The sequence below is a fragment of the Akebia trifoliata genome, chromosome 14 (assembly GCF_017979445.1).
Source record: "Akebia trifoliata isolate Shusen 1 chromosome 14, ASM1797944v1, whole genome shotgun sequence".
NCBI lineage: Eukaryota > Viridiplantae > Streptophyta > Magnoliopsida > Ranunculales > Lardizabalaceae > Akebia > Akebia trifoliata.
In genome coordinates this window covers 29,204,485-29,228,765 of record NC_141388.1, presented here as the reverse complement: position 1 = coordinate 29,228,765, position 24,281 = coordinate 29,204,485, and the positions used below count along the sequence as shown (strand labels likewise).

The 24,281-nt window shown below is 35.6% G+C and overlaps 1 protein-coding gene across 2 annotated transcripts; it reads right to left on the bottom strand.

The window, feature by feature from the left end:
• Positions 1–5,051: 5,051 nt before the first annotated feature.
• LOC147386681 (uncharacterized) lies at positions 5,052–24,281 on the bottom strand. Of its 2 annotated transcripts, none has more exons than XM_086422106.1 (5): positions 23,430–24,281; positions 12,421–12,728; positions 12,285–12,341; positions 6,724–7,178; positions 5,052–5,586 (listed from the first exon to the last, which is right to left on the bottom strand). In XM_086422106.1, exons 1-5 carry the CDS (start codon positions 23,834–23,836, stop codon positions 5,266–5,268), a joined length of 1,548 nt encoding a protein of 515 aa, XP_086278232.1. In that variant the 5' UTR covers positions 23,837–24,281; the 3' UTR covers positions 5,052–5,265. The 2 variants fall into 2 exon arrangements, with proteins under 2 accessions (XP_086278232.1, XP_086278234.1); XM_086422108.1 differs by having other exon boundaries at positions 6,769–7,178; positions 23,430–24,278.

Here is a 24,281-nt window from a genome sequence, read left to right as displayed (position 1 = left end):
TTTAAAGTTAAATTTTAAAAAAATTATAATGTTTAATTTTTAATATGAAATTTCATACTATATGAAAGATTGTGTGAGAGCGATTGATGGTACTCACATTGGGGCATGAATTCCAATAACGGGTCAACTTTGATATTTAAGTCGAAAGGGTATAACACAAAATGTAATGACTGTATACTCTTTCGATATGTTCTTCACATATGTAGCTGTTGGCTGGGAGAGAAAAGCAAATGACGCGAACGTATTCTTAAAAACTATAAATAATCCCAATTCAAGATTTCCTCACCCTCCGTCAGGTTAGTAGTCAAAATTTTACTTATAAGTATATTCAATTATACATTATATATATAATAATGAAAATATTATTCATTTGTAGATAAATATTACTTGGTTGACTTTGGGTATTCACTGATGGATGGGTACATAACATCATATAGGGGTGTCTATTACCATTTACAGGACTTCTAACGGGATGCATGACAAAAGGAAAAGAAAGAGTTATTTAACCATCTTCATTCCTCATTATGCAATGTTATAGAGAGGTGTTTTGGGCTATTAAAGGCAAGATAGGCAATTATTGTGAACATGCACACAGGCACATCATCATTGCTTGCATGGAACTGCATAATTTCATTCGAAATGAATCTTTGACAGATGTTGAGTTTGCTATATACGAAGAATTAGATTATATAGATGAAATCGTCCTTAGGAGTGTAGATGAGCTTGGACCCTCGAGACATTCACAACAAGAAGGATATAGAAAAATTGAATATACGAGAGAAGTCATAGCTGAAGCTATAAAAAAAACTTACGATCAACATGATATAATTATATATAATTTTATGATTTAGAAGTTACTATTAACTAAATAAATTTTATTTTTGGGTAAATTCAATATGTTTTTACTATATAAACATCTTTGTTTATTGGTATGATGATCACATGTATATTTTGTTGATGGATATTTTCTTTTCAATTTACATATGTTGGTGTGATTATTACATATGGTTTTATGTATGATAATACAAGTTTTATTATATGATAATTGTCATGTTTTTATATATATTTTATTTTTCATATATCCAATATTTAAGGGAGATTCTGTCGAATTTTTTTAAAAATAAGAACAAGTATACTTTGAGTTTAAAATGATGTTACAATCTTTTTATTTAATAAAAACAATAACTGTTACTTTTTTTTTAGCATAAGTTGTTGAGTTATAATATTAAAAACAGTAATTATTACATATAAGGGTATTATGGTCATTTTAACAGAATCTAGAATAGTTTCTAAACACAAAACTCTGTGAGAAGTACTTCTTAGATCCTACATTCAAACGTACAATACGTATCTAGCTACTTCAGATAGCACTTAAAAAAATACTTCTGGGAGTACTTATGTTTTAAGTACTTCTAGCTCTTGTATCTACACGGGCCCTTATTTTCTAGGGAAAGATGTTTGTAAATTTAAAACATTTTAAGTGAGATAAAATGCACGTGTTTGGTTAACCGATTGCTTTAGATATGCGCAATTGATCTTTATATGATTCGATGGTCAGATGGATTTTTGTGTATGACGGTTTTTATGTTAACCAGTCCCAACGACTAGTTTAGCAGCCGACATTTGGGAGCCAACGCCTTTGTCCTATATGAGGTAGAATTTCAGATTGGGCTGATTTTTTGTGAGGATTATCTCTATGGTGAGGAGAGATCGTCCTCACAAAAAATCAGCCCAATCTGAAATTTTTAACCCCATTAAAAGTGGTTTAGAATTGTGAATCATCGATTTTTTATCATTAATTTGTAAACCACTTTTGATAGGTTTTGAAGCTTCAGATTGGACTGATTTTTTGTGAGGATGATCTCCTCACCATGGATCCTCACAAAAAAATCATCTCAATCTAAAAATTTTAGATGAGGATGATCTCTTTGGTGAGGAGATCCTCACAAAAAATCAGTCCGATCTGAAACTTCTAATCCCATCAAAATTGATTTACAAATTAAAAGTAAAACATCAACGGTCCACAATTCTAAACCTCTTTTGATAGGTTTAAAAGTTTCAGATTATGCTGATTTTTTGTGAGGGTGATCTTCTCACCATAAAGATCATCCTCATAAAAAATCAGCCCAATCTGAAACTTTTAAGCCATATAAGATAAATTGTCTCCCAATGTCACCTCCCTAATTTTGCCCCTTCAAAATGTCATCCTCACAAAAAATCAGCCTATTATGAAAATTCTAATCACATCAAAAGCGGTTTACCAAAAAAGAACAGGCCATGATTCTTCAAATTGTAACTGGGGTTAGAAGTTTTAGAATGGGCTGATTTTTGGTGAAGACGATCTCCTCAATCCTCACCACAGAAATGATCCTCACAAAAAATCAGCCCATTCTAAAATTTTAAACCTATGTAGAACAAAACATGTTGATTATATCGTTGGTTGGCAATCTTGTCTGTCCCTATATGCATTATCATTTATACCATGAGTTTGGCCCACATATGAAACTTTCTGGGTCCTCCCCTGTTTAAGACCATAAGGCTAGGGTGTTAATGGGCTGGGTTCCGCCCATTTTGAGCTCTGAAGTCTGTCCAACCCTGGCCTGGGCGGGCCCACAATGAGCCCAAACAATAGGAGCCCAAATTCAGCAAAATTTAACTCATGGAAAGTTTCAGGTTCACTTGAGAGCCTAATCTGTGTATTTTTCAGGTACCACTTTTTCAATAAAATCTCAATGTTGTAGCAATAATAAAAAATAAAAAAACATAATTTAGGCACTTTATTTATTGAACACACACTAATATGTAAATGAAACGGTTCCTAATTTGCAAATTTGATGAAGAGACCTAAAAGACTATCAAAACTAGTGAATGGAAACATACCTTTTAGGAAGCAATCCATGCTAAGAAGTTGAAAATCTGGTAATCTGTTAAGAGTTCTGCAGGAAACCACATAAGAGGAAAAGAATTGTATGGATTTTGTGTCCAAATCATGAGTGTCAAACCAACTTAATTAAGAAAGGAGGGAGAAGATGAAAGATAATAAAGTTGGGGGAGTAATATTGAAAAAGGGTCAAATAATAAGTAAAACCCTTTCCTTATTAAAATATTAAGATTTTGAGTCTTAGCAAGAGTCATTTTGCTCAAATGGATAATCACGTCAAAAACTTGATCGAAAAACTAAGATTCAAAAAAGCAAAAACAAAAAAAAACTTTTGAACTAGATCAAATATTTTAAAAATGGACAACTACCAAACTTCCACATAACTCCCAAACTTAACAATGAAATTCAACCGTGAAAAATAATTTTTTTCTTTTTTTTTTTTTTTTTTTTGAAAATTCATAGAATTCCCTCCATACAACCCTAAAGCATTGGATCATGTTTTTTGAGGCCAAGAGGTGAACAGAAGGACCCTTGGGCTATGTTTGAGAGAAATGGAGAGGAGAAAAGAAAAGAAAATAAATGAGTTTCTCCATTTCTCATGTTTGAATTGTTAAGTGAGGAGAGAAGATAAGAGAATGGAAGGGAAAAGGAGAGAAAAACAAAAAAAAAAAAAATGAGTTTTCTCTCTCCAAAAAGTTGAGAGAATAGAGAAATGGAAAGAAAACTTTTAAATATTTTATAATTCTAATTTTGCCCTTATATCTCTTTTAAGATATTTTAAAATTTCAAAATTATCTCAAATTCTCTCTTATCAATCCAAGCACGGTGGAGACAAATGGATTCTCTCTTCTCTCTCTTAATGAGTTTCTCTTCTCTCAATCCAAACATGGGTCCCGTTCAACAACAAACATTTTGACAAAACATTTTTCAAAACATGGGTTAGAGGTTTTGGAATGAGCTGATTTTTGGTGTGGATGATCTCTACAGGATGATCTCTACGGTGTAGAGATCATCCACACCAAAAATCAGCTCATTCCAAAACCTCTAACCCCAATTTACAAGTTGAAAAATCGTGGACCGTCCATTTTTTTATGGGGTTAGAAGTTTTGGAATGGGCTGATTTTTGGTAATGATGATCTCCTCACCGTAGAGATCATCCTCACCAAAAATCAGCCCATTCCAAAACATCTAACTCATGTTTTGCCAAAATATTTGTTACTGAACATTTCCCTCCAAACATAATCTTTAGTAAGGGTGAAATCCTTACTAACTTAGTAAGGCTAGGAGGGGGATTTCAAAGGATAAAAAGAATAAAATCAAGGATATTTTTGTATAAAAAATAAAAATAAATAAAAAGGAAGAAGAGAGGTAAAAAATATCCTCCAACAACTTTCTTAACGGGATATAAATCAGCTACTTTCTTAATATAAATCTTCGGACAATGTGTAGTATCCACTAGAGTGTAGGATGCACGGTTATATATATATATATGAGTCGCGTTCAGCAATAAACATTTTGGCAAAACATTTTTCAAAACATGGGTTAGAGGTTTTGGAATGGGCTGATTTTTGGTGAGGATGACATTCCAAAACTTCTAGCCCCAATTTATAAGTTGAAAAATCGTGGACCGTCAATTTTTTGTAAACCATTTTTGATGGGATTGGAAGTTTTGGAATGGGCTGATTTTTCGTGACGATGATCTCCTCACCGTAGAGATCATCCTCTCCAAAAATCAGCCCATTCCAAAACCTCTAACTCATGTTTTGAAAAATGTTTTGCCAAAATATTTGTTGCTGAACATTTCCCTTAGAGGTTTTGAAATGGGCTGATTTTTGCTGAGGATGATCTCTACGATGAGATCATCGTCACCAAAAATCAGCCTATTCCAAAACTTCCAACCCCATCAAAAATGGTTTACAAAAAATGGACGATTCACGATTTTTTAACTTATAAATTAGGGCTAGAAGTTTTGGAATGAGCTGATTTTTGGTGAGGATGATCTCCTCACCGTAGAGATCATCATCACCAAAAATCAGTCCATTCCAGGACTTCTAACCCATGTAGGACAAAAATGGTTGACTAAAATGTGGCCAAAATGTTTGGTGCTGAACGAGACCCTATTAGAGCAAATGACATAAGCACCTTCATCTTCAATTTATAGCCAAAAACCTTCATAAATTCCCCAAAGCACAATCAGTTTCAATGGAATCAGTGGAACCAAGTTACATACTGAATTTTACAATCCATAAATAGAAAGCCCATGTCTCCACGATAATCTTCTCCATTTCTATGGAAACCACATTGTTTCTTCCTGTCAAAAATCTATTTTTCAAACATTATGACAAAACGTAATCAGATCTACCGACTAACTAATTGTCCGGCTCTCACCTAAGGATCTGTGTCGAAAGCTTCTCAGCATTCCAAGAACCCGAACCTGCTTTACGCTCCACTCTCTTTCTCTTGTTCTTAGGAACATGGAAGTCCGATGTTAAACAAAATTTCAGAACAGATTGTCCCTGAGCCGGAACAGTTTCACGAGTCGTGTCTGGTTCAGAAGCCAGCTCCGATTTGGGGGCAGTGATAACCTTCTCTTGTTCTTCTTTTAATGACTCCTGAGGCTTCTCCATAGGCAGACTTCCGACATTTTCAAAATTATGCACATCTTTCTCAACTGCCTCGTTATGTATCAGCACGTCATCCACAATCTGCATGTACAAACATGAAGAATCAGTCAACTGAGGCACCATGGTGGTTGTGATATAAAGAAGTAAAACAACAGAGCTATATTTGAAACTCTCAACTATGTTTGATGTTCAGGTTATCATTATTTGCAGGAAAATTTTCATTGATGTTTTAACTTCCATGAAATAGTGAGAGCTCTGTTCTATGTTACTTGATTCATGGGTTCGCTCGGTTCTAATTCGGTTTCGTGGTTCACCACTCAAGACTGAACCCGGTTCATAGGGATAGACAGAGATGAGGACATTTGAAGGTTGAAGTGATGAGTAGGGTACAGAGATGTTGAAGATGACAGATTTTGGAAAGAAAAATAAAGTTTTTTTTATTTATTCGGTTGAAAATGAGGGTATTTGGTCATTTTTGTCAGTTTATTAATAAAGACCAGGGTCAAAAGCGGTATATTAGCAGTTAGAAAATTTTGGCGGATATCTCAATATTATCAATATGTGGAGGGGACCCAAAATAATTTAGGTAAAATAATGAAATTCGCTTGGTTCGCCACATTTCACGAGCTTAAAGCAAACCGTACCGCAAACTGGTTTCGTTCGAACCAGTTCACAGTTTGGTACCTTTATAATGAATTGGGTAACCCAAGTTCCGATCATTGGGTAACCCAAATCCAAATATACCATCAAGTAAAGGCTTACATTTTTGTACAGGCAGATTGATTTTATGTTCAAGTAATCATTATTTGAGGGAAATTTTCATTTATTTTTTAAGTGAGATTCTATTGTCACACCAACTTTTGCTAATGCCACTCCAATTCATATGTAAATCACCAAAGATTTAGCACACATCTCGGGATGGTGTTAGCAAAAATTGTTGTGGCAATAGAAGCTCTATTTTTTAATTTCCATGTTATAGTGATAGTTCTGTTCATTGGAATACTAATACATTTGGATGAAATCCAAATCACAAATACTTTCCTGACTTACTAAGGAAAAAAAGGCTCAAGGCTCATCCACTGTCAAAACAAACCTCGAGATTTATTACAAATCTCAAGGTTTTCTTTTGACAGTAGATGAGCCATAGTAAGGCCTTCTTTCCTTACTAAGTTAGGCTGGTCCTACTCAATCCAAATATATCGTCGAGTAAAGGCTTACAGTTTTGCATTGATCAAGAGGAACTTCAGCGGCAGATAACCCTACCGTGCTTTCAATTATATCGGGAAGAGGAGTTGCTTCACCATAACTTGAAACAGCACTCTCGGGCAACACCATATCTCCAATGTCATACTCTGATATATTCCGAGGCGGAGTATATAGTGCTCCAATTGGCATATTATCTCCATTTCCAGGAGAGAGTGTAGGGCTTCGAGCAGAGCTCGTCAACAGGTCACTCTGCACAAGTATGCTCAAATTCTCCATGGAAGAGAACTTTCCAGCATTTATTGTAAGCAGCTTGTCAATCTGAGTCTTCAGCTTTCGAACTCGAGTCTGCTCTGTTTCGATCTTCCACAGAACCTGCTCTATGACATTATCCTCGTATCTGAACTCCAGTGCTGACCATTCATGATCATCATCAAATTCATCATTTTTGTTGACATCTGCCGCAACCACTGCACCAAGAACAAATAAAACGTAAGCTTCAGTGAGGCAACCCTTATAATTAAAGAGTCGCGATCCAGAACGGTGTCCTGTTCCTATAACAACATTAGGTTTCTATGTGGTACGTTTTTGTTGGAGTTCAAACACATCGGGCTGCGTGCACAGCTGGGTTGAGAGTCCTAGGTGTTGTAAACTCCAACAAAAATGTACCATGTAGACACCTTACCTTTATTACAGGAACAGGACACCATTCTTGATCCTAAATCATAATTAAATACTCTAAATTTAAAATAGATCTACGCTAAAATATTCAAATAAAAAACTATAGGATTTCCTAAATATTTATGACCTAGAATTACAGTATAAAGCGGAATATATATACATATATATATATATATAGAATTACAGTATGAAGCGGAATATATATATATATCACAACAGTGGGTCCCATTCTCTGCCTCACACCCAAAGTTCTCGAATTTTAAGAAAACCATTTCTAAAAAATCCAACCTAATTGGTTCTTCAAAAATTGATCCTACGTGAGTTTTAAGGGAAAAATATAATACTCAATTACACTCTAACTAGTTGAAACTAGTATTTTATTAATTAAAAGAGAACAAAAAAGATGCATAAACTTAATAGTTAATAATTCGTACAATGCACATATGGTGAAGTGAGATTACAGATCAAGGGATCAACAAGAGAGTGATCCAAAGACAGATGAGTTTCATGATGCGAATGGCAATTCATCATTGTTTGTAGAAACATCATTGTTAGTTTCTGTATGTGTAAAGCAAGTCGAGGAGGACATTGATCGCCTTCGCTCCAGCATTAGAATCTGGCATTTTTTGCCCTATTCAATAATAGCTGAATTATTCCTTCTTCTCTGGCTTGATTTTTCAAGTTGAGAGTGACACACTTAACATTAGACAGAGAAATCCTCTGGAGTAAGCCCCTATTTGGGATATGTTGGAGTATTTGGTTGAAGTCCAAAAAGACCTTTTAAGGGGGGTACATGCAGGATATTCTTTTGGCAGTCAAAAGTAAAACTTCTATTTAGGGCAAGCTTCATTAAGAATTTAAGGGATTCATATGTGAACACTTCCTTTTCAAGTCAGAATCTTTGACTTTTGGAGAGCTGTAACGTTCTTGTAGGATTAGGGCTGCAACTTGGACGGGTTAAACCCAAACCCACTGGATTGAACCAACCTTGAGTCAGGTCTGGGCACAGTTAGCTTTGGTTAGGTCTTGTATTTAGGAAAAAAAGACCGAATCAAATCGGGTCAGGTCCAAGCATAGGCATCAAGTTTCCCGAACCCGAACTTATGTATGCTTTTGTTTACCTATATATCAAAACTAATGTATGATTATTTTCATTAAATAATCAATTATTTTGTTATTAATGTTTTTGTGTATATAATTATATATTGCCATACAATAACTATATTACAACTTTAAATGTTTGTTCTATTAGAAATTGCGATTAACAGTAAACAGATATTGTTACTTTAGTTAATCTTCTTCTTTAAATTTGCTTCTAATTTCGTGTATGTAAACTTTTAAACACATTTGTAGGACAAATAATCGCAAATTTTATATTCTTTTGCACCCAACTTTTTTTTATATAAGTCCTTATGATTACTAAATTAGCTAGTGCCAGAGTTTGCCAGTGCCAACAGCACAGGCATCCGCTTTATGGTAAAGGGTGTAAAACAGGAAAAATAACAAAGTTGGAAGGGTATTATTGTAAAGAGGGGGAGAAGAGAAAAGGTAATAAATTTGGAAAGGTATTATTGAAAAAGAGGGGAGAAGAGGAAATACAATGAAGTTGGAGGGGTATTCTTGAAAAAAGGGTAGAGGAGAAATGGTACTATAGTTAGAAAGGTTTTCTTGGAAAGTATAGAAGAGGAAGAGAATAAAGTAGAAGTTATCCTCGAGATTCATAGCAAGATTAAATCCCAACCCCTCTTTATGTGGGAGATAATAAAAGGAGTGGGTCCATTGTGTTTTATCATATAGATTAACGAGGAATGAACCAACCCGACTTTGGTTGGGATCGGTTAAGCATTTCATGCCTGGGGCTGGGTTGGGTTGGGTTGGGTTGGGCATGGGCGTAGGTTGGTGTTTGTCAAGTTTTCAGGATTCTTTTTTGACTCGACAGTTCATAGTATGTATCGACCTCTCCTATTTTCATTTTTGATACATAAAAATTGTATCAGAAAATAATAGAGGCTGGTCGAGAAGACCAACTGAAGATATAGGACACCAGTACATAGAAGTAAGACTACAACCCTATCCCACTTATATAAGAAATCCTCAAAGAACACACCCTTGAATTTCACTACAGCTTTACACCAAAAGAGCAGAATACTCAAAATAGAAATAATAATATTGTAACTAACATCGCAATGCCCTAAAAATCCATCGGTTCCTTTCTTTCCAAATCCCCTAACAAATTGTAAAGGGAATCACAGATGACAAGATCCTCTTGGCATGATAAAATGCAAAACCCATTGAATGTCAGGACTCAAACAAGGACCATATAGAAGAAGCGAAGCAAGAAACCACACCAAACAAAACACAAAGTGATCATAAGAATTCCAAGCCATAGACCAAGACAAAAGGATATGATTAAAAATTATCCACTTTTCTTACAAAGATAGTAGTAATTTGGCAAGTAAATCCCCCCTAAGGATAATCTGATCCATCATAAGAATCTTCCCCAAAACTACAATCTAGATAAAGAAAGCCACTTTAGATGGAATCCCATGTTCTGCTTAATTAATTTAAATCTTTGCTTATCAAAACAAAAAACAAAAAAAAGATGGGTAGCTGTCAGTTGACAACTGATTATATTACCACTCATAGTTCAATGAAGTGGCTAGACACAAAGCATGTGAAGTTCATGACATGTGTTAACAGCAGCAGAAGCACTAATGACTTCAGCGTACAGTTAATGGAGCAATAAATCAGAAATTTGACAAAACACATAAGTAGAAAAGCATATAGAAAAGAGGGAGGAAAAAATTTGGAAATGGTCTCTTAAAACAATATAAGAAAAGCGGCAGAAGAAAAAAGAGTCATGTTTTGGGAAACATAGATGGATGAGAACACATTCAGGAAATAATAATGGCTCATAAATGAAGTTCGTCAGCCAACTACTTTATTTGTATGACAGGAAGGTTAGAAAAGGACAATTTCTCACCCAAGCATGAAAAACTTTGGTAGTAATCATGTTTTCCATGTGCAAGTGATGTGTTCAACATAATTCCAGTTAATTTATATAAATAAATGTTTAAAAAAAAATTAGTATGCTCGTGTAAATGAGTTATGAGGTCTTTCATCCTACCCCATAATACAAAATATGGAATAACAATAGCTGCTTGCATTTCCATAGCCAACTACTTTTTCCAACATAGAGGAAAAAATGGCTTCGCATCCATGTCTCAATTATTATTCTTGTTACTTTAAATGTGTGCATGCCATGTGTCAATATCGTTTATGGAAACACTATTTCAATTTATAAAAAATAAGGGAAAACAATATAAATGTAGGACAGAGGGAAGAAGATAAAAGAGGGGGCAGGGAATCTTGCTTGGGTTTGGATTAAGGATTGAAACTACAATAGGGTCACTGTAAACATAGTCACCAACTTTTTCAAAAATTCATGATTTTAAAGACTGGTGATTATGTCACAACTTTTTGAGAAAGTCGCAGTTTTAAAAAAAAAAAAGAAAAAAAAACGTGATTTGATCATCACTTAAAAACCATTTATTCTAATAGTTTAAAGTAGGATTTAATGATATAAATGACAACACCACTTAGTCAAAAAAATACATTATCCTAACACTATTTCGATTTTTTCTCAGTTTTTTGTTTTATTTTTTTTTCGACTTTTTCCCTTGCCGACTTATTCCCGAACCCGACTTGGTGACTATGACCATAAAGGCTTAAGGTAAATCCAAAAGGGTTTGGCCAGGGGGCTTTAATTATAACTTTTTGCAATTACAAATAGGAGTTTAGGTTTATAGGGGGTTTCAAGAATTCAAGAAAACCAAGAACTAGAAGAAAAAAAAATTAAAGGAAAAGAAAAGGGAAATAAGATTAGAAGAGAAAGAAAAGGGATAGAAGGATAGAACCTTGGAATCATACCAAGGGTTTCTTGAATCACCCCAAGAATAATAGAGAACTCACAACAAGAAACTCCATTACAAGAAACAAATTCTCTATTCTGTAAACTCTCTGTAAAAAAATCCCAATACAATCTATGTATAAAGAAAACATATCTAAGAATTTAACAATCGAAAAAAAAAACCTATCTAAGAATCGTAATAAAACTAAAATACCAAATAAGGAACTTAATCTTAGAATTGTAACAAGATTAGACTACTAAAATAGAAACCAAAATCAAACAAGGATTTCATAATCATGTACCAGCCAAAAGAATTTATCAAAGGGGTACTAAAAAACAAAAATAAAACTCTTAAATTACTATTACTTCCTACAACTAATATGAATTAATCATAGGCACCTATAATTCTCATAATTATGAATAAACCCAGGATTCTAATGTTCTTACAATAAGGTCCCTGGCTGAAAATAAACAAGAAAAATAGAAACCTAAAAAACTCTATTCCTCAAGCTTTATCTCCCCATCAAATATGCTCAAGTAAATGAGGAACAACAACAACAACAATAACAATAATACTAATAATAGAGAAATTCTATTGACATACCAACTTTTACTTACAGCACACCAATCCTTTTGAAATTAAGCAGTTGTTTACATATGGTTGGTGTGTTATAAGTCAAAGTTGTTGTGCTAATAGAAGCTCTCTAATAATAATAATGATGATGATGATGATGGGACCCATCTTGGCAAACAAGAAGTTCCCAATTTCCCATATTGATGTTCATACTGCATCCATATGAGGGCATCTTAGAACTAAACAAGTGGAGGTGCTCGCTATTTGAGTGGTGATTTTCAGAAAGTAAATTAGAAAAGTACACCCTAGAAAATAATTTAAATTTTGAGTGACTTTCCATATTGTTCCACCATATTTAACATATTACACAATGACACCTGGTCTCCAGTAGCCAAGGCAGTGGATTCATACCTTGATGACCACAATCCTCATCCATAGAAGCACCATCTGCATCAGACCTCTTGTTTTCTGCAAGATATCACGTGTTTAAGTTATGTACAACTATACTTGTTGTACAATAAGCAAGTTCAAGGCAAGCAATTCATACCATAATAGGAGAATAGGTTGTGGTATGACATATATGATGTTATATCATCTGTGTCTTCTATTCTCTTTCTTTTCCTCCTCTTCATGGGCATTTTTCTGAGACTTTGTCTAGAAAATGGAAGTGTTCTCACACCACAATCTGATGAAAACTGTCCTAACTCCAACTGTTTTCTTTTATCATATGCTGCAAGTTCTGCGTCATATTTTAATGACTTTGACTGAAATTCCTTTATCCTCAGTTCTATCCATTTGCATCGCCACATAAGAGGACTTATATATCTTCTCCAATGAGCAGTCAACTTCTTCTTCCTGAAAAAATTGGACCATAAATGATTGAAAGTGTAGTACAGAACCTCTTATCAAATGATGTGAAACATGAATTTAGATCAAATTGTTATGAAACCTTCATTCATTTTTTTTGGTAAGTACAAATTTATTGAAACATAAAAGTGAAGACCGCAGGCAGTCGAGGAGACAGAGGACTAAAGAGAACAGAAAACAATACAAGCCCAACCCAAACCAACTTACAAGTCAATCACAGCACTATTGGAACACACATGCTTCCATCCAAGGAGAAAATCCTTGAAGAAAAGCCTCTTAAAATCAAGAATAACTTACACCGAAAGAAGATAAACCCTAGCAAAGAGATAATGATATTGGAAATAGAATTTTCCCTCCCCTGAAAGACGTAACCATTTCTCTCCTTCCATAAGCACCAACAAATGCCTAAAGGCACAGTAAAATGTGGTAGAGGGTCCTATTCCTATAAAAAAAGGCCGGCATATGACAAAAGCTCACGAGTAGGCAAGTGCAGCCTTCTTCTGCAAAACTCCAAAGGATTCTCTTCTAACCGCCAAAGCACAAGGATTGCTAACATTGAAGAAATCAATTTAGGAAAAGACCAACAGATTTTGAGTACTGCAAGGAAATGAAGCCAGATGATCCTAGAGAAGAATTAGTGAAAAAGGTGGTCAAGGGATTCCCCATCACATTGGCATAAAGACCAAAAATTGAAATTTTGAACCACGTGATACCCTTGGACATGACATGATCAACAGTCAATATTTTGTCCAAGGTTGCAGACTAAATGTCACCTTAGATGGGGATTCATGAACCAAATGGCAGACTTTAGGAAGAATCAAGGATTGAAACCACATGAAGACAGGGAAAAATAAAAAGATTTAACACAAAAACACTGGTGTGACTTCTTAACCAGATTCTACGATCTTTATTAGACGAAAAAATAATTGATGTTGCAAGAGACCTCTACTGATCAAGATAGACAAAGGTTCAATATCCCAATCATTGAAATTCTTCTAGAATGCAAATCCCCAAGATATGCCATTACTAGAAGAGGCAATGATGACTTCTTGGAAGTCATTACTACAATGGTTAGGAAATTGATCTCAAGAGGAGATGACCCATATCAATAATCCTGAGAAAACCTAACCTTGTAGCCTTTCCCCACTTCAAGTGAAATCTCACTACTACAAAAGAGGAGGGGGGCGGGGAGATCTCTTTGTTATTGCAGGTGGTGCTAGGGGATTCGGGCAATAACTCTTTGGTAGATAGTAGTCTTTTGAAGGTTAGAATGGAATTCACTGATTGTTCAGAACAACATATTTCAAATACTATGGATAGTGATTTTGGGAACAAAAAGGGACGTGCTTCGGGGCTATCAGAGGTTCACAAATCTCCAGATTGTCCTAGAAGTTGCCCTAGACCAAGATTGGCCAAGAAGGACAAAAGATTGGAGGTCGAAATTATGGAATTTCCTTTTAAGTCAAGTGGTTCTAAGAGAAGAGAAAGGGGTCAAAAATCGATTAGGATTCTTTGTTGGAATGTTTGGGGGTTAGGAGACAAAAGGAAAAGAGCAATTGTTAAAGTAGTCCTTCACCTAAAGAGTCCGGATTTGGTCACCCTTTAGGAATCAAAGTTAGCGTATCAAAATGATTCTATCATTAAGGAGTTGTGGAGTGGAGATATTAGGTGGGCTTGGCTTCCTTCGCTAGGGTCTGCAAGGGTGATCATCGTCATGTGGAATAAATATCTCATTTGTGTGGAAGATTGTTTAGTTGGTGTTTTTTCCATGTCCATTTTACACAGTTGTTCCAAGGAGGGTTTCAAATGGGTTTTCTCAGGAGTTTACGGGCCAAATAGGGATTAGGTGAGAGAACAATTTTGGGAAGAGTTGGATAATGTGGTGGGTTATTGGGACAAACCCTGGTGTCTTGGAGGGGATTTCAATACAGTTAGATTCACCTTTGAGAAAAATAACGGAGAAAGAATTTCAAAAGGGATAAGGAAGTTTTATGAACTTACTAGTAAGCATGCCTTGTTGGATATTCCTGTGACTAGTAGACTTTTTACTTGGTCGAACAATCAAAATCACCCTAGAATGTCTCGACTGGACAGGTTTTTGGTCTCAAATGAATGGGAGGAGCATTTCACTAGGATAATCCAATCTTTTGCTTCAAGCCCAATCTCCAACTATATTCTCAGTTTATTTTGGAGGTGGATAAAAGGGGTAACAGACCAGTTCCCTTTAGGTTTGAGAATATGTGGCTTCATCACCCAAGGTTCTATGACTTGGTTAAAGAATGGTGGTTGGGACTTTCAGTTTTGGGAAACCCTAGTTTCATTTTTAAGAACAAGTCAAAAGCATTAAAAGAGAAGTTGAGAGTTTGGAACAGTGAGGTGTTTGGAAGAGTAAAGGTTAAGTAGAAAGAAACCCTTCAAGAGATTGAGAGCCTTGACAAAAAGAAGGAAGATGACGCTTAGGCTTGGAAGAAAGAATAATAAAATCAGATTTGAAAGGGGAATTTCAAAAAGTGGCTCAAAGATGGAGACAATAATACTAAATTCTTTCACAAGGTTGCAAATTTCCACAAAAAATCGAATCACATCTCCAAGGTGAGAATCAAAGGAAGGGAGGTGGAAGAGGAGGATGATATTAGAGACGATATGGTGGAGTTTTACAAGGATTTATAAATGGAAAGAGAGGTTCGAAGACCATGTCCGGACAACTTGGAGTTCAATGTTATTTGTAGTGATAGGAAGGAGTGGTTGAAGAGAGAAATAGATGAAGAGGGGCTGTTGAAGGCTCTTAGTTCTCTAATCGTAGACATATCCCCTGGCCTAGATGGCTCCACGATGGTATTTTACAAGAAATGTTGGAATTTCATATCGAAGGACTTCTTGAACGTTATCAAGGATTTGCAGGAAAGAAACTATTTGGACCACACTTTGAATAGTAATTTTGTGACTTTAATCCTAAAAAAGTTGGAAGGACATTGAAGATTTTAAACCAATCAATTTGGTGAGCTCGACTTACAAAATCATTGCAAGAGTCTTGGCTTCATGCTTGAATGAGGTATTAGATGGTTTGATTGGTCCAGAACAGGGAACTTTCATAAGGGATAGACAAATCCTTGATGTGATTCTTATTGCGAATGAGTGTATTGACTCAAGATTGAAGGATAGGAAACTAGGCATTGTGGCTGAGATTGATATCCAAAAGGCGTATGATCATGTGAGTTGGGATTTCCTGGAGTACAAGATGAGGATGGTTTCGGGGCGGAGTGGATAGGGTGAGTGATGAAATGTGTTACCACAAGTTTCTTTTTTGATTTTGATCAATAACTCCCAAGCAGGTTACTTTTAAGGGGGTTCTAGAGGTCTGAGACAAGGTGACCATATTTCCCCTTACCTTTTTGTTCTTGTTACAGTGCCTTTAAGTAGACTCTTCAACCGAGTGATCCAGTTAGGAGTATTATCAGGGTTTAGAGTTAGGGAATATGTGCCTTTGCTTTCCCACCTCCAGTTTGCGGATGATACGATTGTTTTTCTTGAAGAGTCTGTAGATCAAGTTCGTTACTTGAGAAGCCTTCTTGTGTTGTTTTGGAGCCATTTGTGGTTACACATAAACCTTCAAAAAAGTAAGTTGTTCGGGGTGGGGCCAACTACGAACCTCCCAACTTTGGTGGCTATTTTGGGGTACCATTCCAATTCTTTTCCATTTTCATATATAGGACTTCCTCTAGGAGCGTACTATACTAGCATAAGGATTTGGGATCAAGTGACAGATAGCTTAGAGAAGAGATTGAATTCTTGGAAAGCGAGATATATTTCAAAGGGGGGAATAAGGCTCTTTTAGGTAAATGGCTTTGGTGATTTTGGGAGGAAAGAACAAGTTTGTGGAGAACGGTGATTAGTTCAAAATATGGGGAGAAAAATTTGGGTTGGGAGACTAAGGTGGCTCGTTCTTCTTATGGATGCTACTTTTGGAAGGGGATCCTAAAATGTTCTCAAGAGTTTCACAAGGGAATATCTTTTGAGGTAGGGAAAGGCAATAGAGTAAGATTTTGGGAAGGTAGGTGGTGTGGAAGTGTTTTTGTTGCTATTCAAAATCCATCCATCTATGTTCTTTCTTGAAGAAATTTGGAATGGTGCTTGATTGTCTAACTCACAGTGGGTATAACCTTTCTTGGGATTTGGGCTTAAGGAGGTACTTGAACAATTGGGAAATCAACAAGGATGCATCACTTCTTGATCTTATAAACTCCATTTTTGCCGAAAATGAGAATGACCACAAAAAGTGGAGCAAAAGATTCTCCGTAAGATCCTTCTTTAAAGCTCTTGATCTCATTCAATCTTCAGTATTTCCACAAGCCGCAATTTGGTCCCCTCTTGTCCCTTCAAAGTCTCATCCATTGCCCGTTCTCAACCTTTTCCGAAAAAGGTACTTTTGGGTTATTCTTCTTGTGGTTTGTTGGGACCTTTGGAAAGAAAGGAATAGTAGGGTGTTCCAGGGTGAGGTGAAGACTATCCAAGAGGTCATTCTACATATTTTGGACTGGCTTTACCATTGGAGTAGATTAAGCAAAGAGTTTGATAGGACTTTCTTTGAGGATTTTGTATTTAAGTGGGATGCCTTATGCCATGTGTAGTTAATGCTGGGTTGTTGTTATCTTTGTCTATTTGCTTTTTTCGTTTCCTTTTCTTATTTTCTAATTGTGGCCATCTCGGCCTCTTATCTTCAAATAAATTTTATACTTGTTATAAAAAAAAAATTGTCATACCCATATTTCTCTAGAATAAATATGTTCTATACACTATCCGTTTCCTCCCAAACATCCACAACCACATGCTTACTAATCTTTGGCCCTGAAACGCCTAGCCCTTCAAAAGAGATGAAATTTCCTCAAAGCATCTTTATCATTCCATAAGAAGTCCCTTTAAATATGGCAGACCATGGGGCTAAATCTTAAAAAATGGGATGCTATGGAGTTTGACCCCCTTTGTTGCGTGTTATCTAGTTGGAAAGGTATTCTTAGGGGTGGAGCACTAACTTCAAGAGGTCATCTTGTCTATTTTGGAATTACTCCTTTTTTGGTATAAACAATTTGAGGAGTTCAAGCTTTCAAGGGTGTTTTCTTTAGGGAATGTTTTTTCGATGGGAGTTGTTTCCATGTAGTTCTCTTATTAGTTCGAAACTATGATAGATTTGGAAATGACTGAATGGGAATAAAGACTAGCATGTATACTTTTAAAAAAAAAAAATAAAGGCTAGCATGTATTTATCATTTGGGAAGTTAAATCATACCATCAAGACCCCTTGCATTCTCTTGTTCAACTATCCCATCATAGCGACCAGATTGGGAGACTAAGAATTTCCTAACGTTCAATCTACCATAATTGGATTGGACGGAGTCAAAATCTGAAGAACAAAAATAAATGAACAAAATTGGCAAGTAGAAGCTGAATCTTTCAACATCCAACAGCTATTCATCGAAGATAATTAGGGTGACACAGATCTCTAGACAGTAATCGTTTCCGTCAGACTAAGTTGTCCAAGTCCTTAACGGACCGTCTACCCTAGTCTCATATAATTTAGTAAGTCTTTTCAAATTGAATTTGTAGAGTTGTTCTAGTTATTTTAGCAATAGTCGAGCCAATCCCTAGATTTGTTTTAGTTGAGTAGATTCATTTCAATGAAGTTTACAATAGACCTTGTTCCAATTAATTATGTGATTTGAGTCTTTTCTTGATTTCAATGAAATGAAAGTCTTTCGATTCTCCTGCAGCAATAATAAATTAAATCTTGATTTAAATCTCGAAAAAAATCTTTCCAAATGCTTGAGCAAAAACAAGTATACCAAACTCACCCTTCATGGAAAACAAATTTGTACATTGGAAACAAACATTATCCTCAAGAAGAACGAATGGTCTTGTGGAGAATATGATCTATGCCCCTTGTTCCAAAAAAATATGAACTGCTCATGTAGAATCTTGATGTGACCACACTCTGATACAAGCAACAGGGCCTGATTTGATCATATGGGTTTTCTCTGATATAATCTTCACGTCACTGCGAGTACTTCGCCCTTCCCAATGTAATCCGCTCATCCTAAATTTTCACATTTCGTTGGTATGTGTGCCACTTAAACCACAACTTTGATTCTCTAATGATTCCTTCTACCTTAATGCGGCAAGATTCTTATTTGTCCAACCAAATGTTTTGACTTCCAAGGATCCAATGTGGAACATTAATGCTAGGTATTCTTCCTCTTGCTTGAGCATTTTGAAATATTTTTTTCAGGATTCAAATCAAGATTTAATTCATTATTGTGGCAAGACAATCGAAAGACTTTCATTTCATTAGAATCAAGAAAAGACTCCAACTCACATAATTAATTAAAACAATGATTGTTGTAAACTTCACTTAAATAAACCTACTCAATTGAAGCAAATCTCGAGATCAACTCAACTTTTACAAAAATAACTAGAACAATTATAAAAATTTAATTTGAAAAGACTTACTAAACTACAAGAGACTAGGACTATTGGAAATAATCTAGTTATTTCAATCCTAGTTGGTTTTTAATAATAGCTTTTATTTTTCTACTTCTTATGTGTAAAGCTATTTTTGTCTTTTTACTCTTTTATTAATATAAATTCCAGTCAAGCTCTCAAAAAAAATATTGACAATTATTCTTCTAAATTCTTCTCAGTATCAAAGCCAAGGAATTTTGTCCCCTCTCCTTGGTTCCCCTCTTTGTTTTTCACCCTTCCCTCTTCCTTGTTTTCTTCTCCTCTTTATTCTCTAAACCTTAATATCTAACCTAGAGCAACTTCATTAGACCTTCTCCCCTTCGGGGGCCTTTTGTTTCTTATTCCCTTTGTCGTATGTTGCGATAGGGATTTGATCATATGCTGTAATAGTTTTTCTGCATTGTCTCTCTTACCCTACAATAGGGTTTCTGCCTTTGATAGGTTTTCTTAATGTTCTTTGCCCTCCGTTAAGGTGTTTCTATCATTTTTTGTCTTTGGAGAGTTGCAGCAGCACCTACAAAGATTATAAGATCCTGGAACAGCACCTAGGGTGCCTTTGGAAACCTATGACAGCAGATACAAAGCCTGTGGAGGCTTGCGGCAGCAGCCCCAACATACAGCAGCCCTGTGGATCCCTTTAAAAGCTTACGGCAGCACCTACAAAGCCTAAGAAGGCTTACGACAAGAGCAGCTACGTCATGTGGACTTCAAACATCTCTACTCCATACAACATAGCAGCTGCCTTTACAAACAAGTTCGTCAATAAAAGTACAAAGGAATCTCCTGGATTTCACTAGTGATCATATTTTACACAGTGACCCATACCACCAGTGAGAATGAGAACCTTGAGTGCTATCCTAGGCAACTGAGTTGCCTACCTCTAGAATGCAATGATAGTTGCCTTTATAGGCATTCACAAACCCTATATTGATTCACGTACATTAGTATATACAATATACTATGCTTCAAATACTACAAAATACAAATCATGTGCGTCCTTAATCTAACACCCATCAATCAATCTATCTATCTATCAAGACTTACATTGACGTAGCCAATGCACTTCCTAAAATTGGAGTCATTCAAACATACACACAATTAATTAAGAATTACAAGTTCTCGTCGTTTATCTATCATTAAGACCAATCCATCATTTTCCCCCAAAATTTATATTGTTTGGACATTCATTTGAAAATAACATTTCAATGAAATGTTAAACTCCCTTGATCTAAGTATATATAAAAAAAATTCTGAAATCTGTTTTGGACAGCGCTATTTGAGTACAAAATTCTGTTAGTTGATAGAGGAAAACCCAACAATTTGAAAATAAAGTTTCTATAATCATGCTAACACAATCACAATTCAATAGTACAACCAAATAAGCTAAAACAACTAATCATCATGCATGCTTTTAAATGTAAGTGATGAAATTACCTAGCAATTGTATTCCAAACAGTGGGGAAAAGTTCTATGACCATGTGAAAGTTTAAAGATTCCTACCTGATTTCCCTTGAATAGTTTTTCTTTCTAAACTCAAAGCTTTGATCGTAGGTTTAACACCAAACCACTAGCTTCAAGTTCAATATCCTAACTGTCCTCCAATCTCTTAGCTAACCTTGATGCTAAGTTGTAGTTAGAAGTTAAAAAGATGCTGGAATTGATGATTAAAGAGTATTTAGAGGTGTTGATTGCAGATTTCTTCAAGAGTATGAAGTATATCTATAGTTTTATGGTTTGGAGAAGACTAGACGATAATTGAAGTGAAAACTTATCACTTTCGAAGGTTGAAAATGGATATGGAGTTGAAGAAATTGATGTTTGAGCAGATGGTTCTATGAAGCTTTACTGCTAGGTTCTTGAAATTTGAGAGAGAATAGTTTGGACAGAAAATTCAGGGTTTAAGCTTGATTTGTGAACAAAAGACTTGTTATCACATAACATCAAAGTTGATGTTTGTGTCTCACAACCAAGTGCATTACTTATTAGTGACATTTGGCATCTACTTTTGATGTGTTACTCCTATAAACACTATTACATGCAGCTGATTTCAGCCACATGATTGAATCAAGTCAGTTTGACCTGAATCAAGTCAACTTGACCCGGTTGACTCGATTTTCCGATTTATTTTGACTTACTCTACCGAGTTCATCTGGACTCCAATTTTATCGATCTAATAGTCCATACTTCACAATTTTTCAAGACCTACCTAACGGTGAACTCATACTTCTGGAATTCCATGTCTATAAAATCATGATTTCTTCCACTTTTATCGCATTTTCCGACTTTTAGCGAATTTCTATTTTGTTCAAATTTATGCATACATACAGTCTATCCTATGTGTTTTTATGCTTCTAAATCTATTGGTGATGACGGATTTTCAAAAATATACACAATAATTCCTCAAGATTCGTACTAATTTTTCAGGTTGTTACAAATTTGATTTCAATTCTAACTCTACTGACATCCCCTTGGATTTAAACTACTTCGGGTAATGTTGTTGATTTGTTAACCCAAAGGGGAAAAAAGTGTTTAGGAAAATATAGACATGGCTTAGGAAATCATAACTAATTCTAAACTTCATATATATGTTACATAAGCAGCTCCAACAAAACATTTATGCAAAAAACTTGAAACACTAACCTTCATACATGCACATTTTCCTTCAAACACTAAGGGTATGTTTCATTGCACATGGAAAATAGGGTGGAAAATCAATTTCCATGGAAAATGACATTTTTCGAGTGTTTGATTGCACATGGAAATGGAAATTCATTTTCCACCCCAATCAAAAAGTCCACCAAAATAATGATTTCACTTTCCCACCCATGATTTCACTTTCCCACCCATCCACCCATATTTTCCATCCCCAATTCTTCCCCACTCATATCTTTTTCTTCCCTACCACCACCATCATCATTACACTAACCTCGTTGTTGTCGTCATCTACGTCGCCGTCATCACAATCGCCGTCACCATCTCCGTCATCATCATCTCTGGCCACCTTCTCTCTCTCCCTCTCTCTCTCTCTCTCCTCCATCCCTCACCTCCTCCGCCGCCACCACCACCACCACCACGTTCTCCCCCCATCTTCCTCATTATCTTCTTCCCCACTTACCTTCGCCACCATTACCACCACGCTCTTCCTTCTTCTTCCTCACTTACCTCCACCTCCACCGCCACCGTCGCAGTCGCCGCTACATGCTCCCCCTCTCTCTTCCTCCTCATCTTCTTCTTCCTCTCCCCCTCCTCTCATCTTCTTCCTCTTTCTCCTCTTCTTCTTTTTTCTCATATTTTTTCCATGATTTTATCCACAAGTAAAATCAAACAATGGAATTTGATTTTCCAATCCTACCTATTTTCCACAACTATTTTTCCATGGATTTCAAATTCCATGGAAAGTCACTTTCCATGCAATCAAACATACCCTAATTGAAAAAAACTTCAAGCCATAATTCAACAGAGAGGATTCATAAAAAAAAAAAAAAGGTTCAATAGAGAGGTTTAATGGAAATGTGATCAATTATATAATACTATTTCTACGTATTTATTTCTCTGCTACATAACAACATAAAAAATAAGTATTGAAGTATGCGTGTGTTGTGTGCATGCATGTTTACATTGCTAATAACTTCAAGAAAAACACTTTCCTTAATTAGTAAGATTTTAACTCTTATTAAGGGTCCTTGAGGATTACATCGGCAAGCCCTCTAGATTTCATGGAAAAACTCAGATCAAAAAACCTTTTTTTTTTTTTTTTTTTTTTTTTTTTTTGGGGGGGGGGGGGGGGGGAGTGGGGTGGAGCTGCTTATGTAACATATATATGAAGTTTAGAATTAGTTATGATTTCCTAAGCCATGTCTATATTTACCTAAACACTTTCCATGGATTTTCAAAATATATGGCTACCGAACTTCCATGAAACTCTCAAATTTAAAATTAAAATTCAAAAGTGAAAAATAATATCTTTTTTTAAAGTAAAAAAATTAAAAAAATTAAAAAATTCAAAGTTCATAGAATTTTGTCCTCTATAACCCCGTGACATCAGATCATGTTTTTGGATTCCACAAATTGAGCTCAATAAACTAAGCTAGTAAGGCTAGTCGGTCTCTAACTTCAAAAAGAACAAGAGGTTATAATAATAATAATAACACAAATATGAAAAAACAAAAAACGTACCTCATCCGAAACAAGCTATCAAATCCATCAAAAAAACTAGAATCAAGCTCATTATCACCACAGAATCGCGAATCAACTTCAGCATCACTCAACCTCAACCCATCTTCAGCACCCGATGCAGTATCACCGAATGAGCTCGAATACTCGGTTGCATTAGGGTCACTGTCACCTTCACCAAACCTCGTCTCACTATTGCCCGTAGATTCAATTATATCAACCTCCATGTCTTGAGTCATGCCTAGTGGTTCCACAGGTTTCTGATCCAACGATGGTTCCATGTCGAAAACAGTGTCCTCACAATTACTCGAACACTTCAGATTAGTATCCTCTTGGATCACCAACGGTTTTACAGAGATTTCAGGTTTGATTTCTTGATCCATATCGGTTAAAACTTGAGCAGGACCCATTCCTACGGATTTCCCCCAATTTCTCAACCCATTTTTCTCAATTATACCAGATTTTTTACTAGAAACTAAATTTCGCCTAATTCTGGTGATGGGGAAATCGAGTTTATATCTACTTCGAATTCCAAATTTGATGAGAAAACAGAAGATTTTGAAATAAGGGGTGATAATTAATGAATATTAACATCAAAAATTCTGGTTTTCGAACTTCTAAAACCGTAAATTGAGGAGAAACCATAAAACCTAAAACACCGAAATAAAAGACGAAGAGGAAGAGCAACAATGGTTAGTTTTGCTTACTCTTTTATTGATTGGAGAAGACAACACCGTCGGCGCCTCTTAGATAGACTTTGCCCTAATAACTTCTTTTTTCTGGTCGCTACTTCTTTCCTAGCAGAAGAAAGTAGAAACACGAGCCGTGCAATTTAATGATCTTATTTTTCCACAC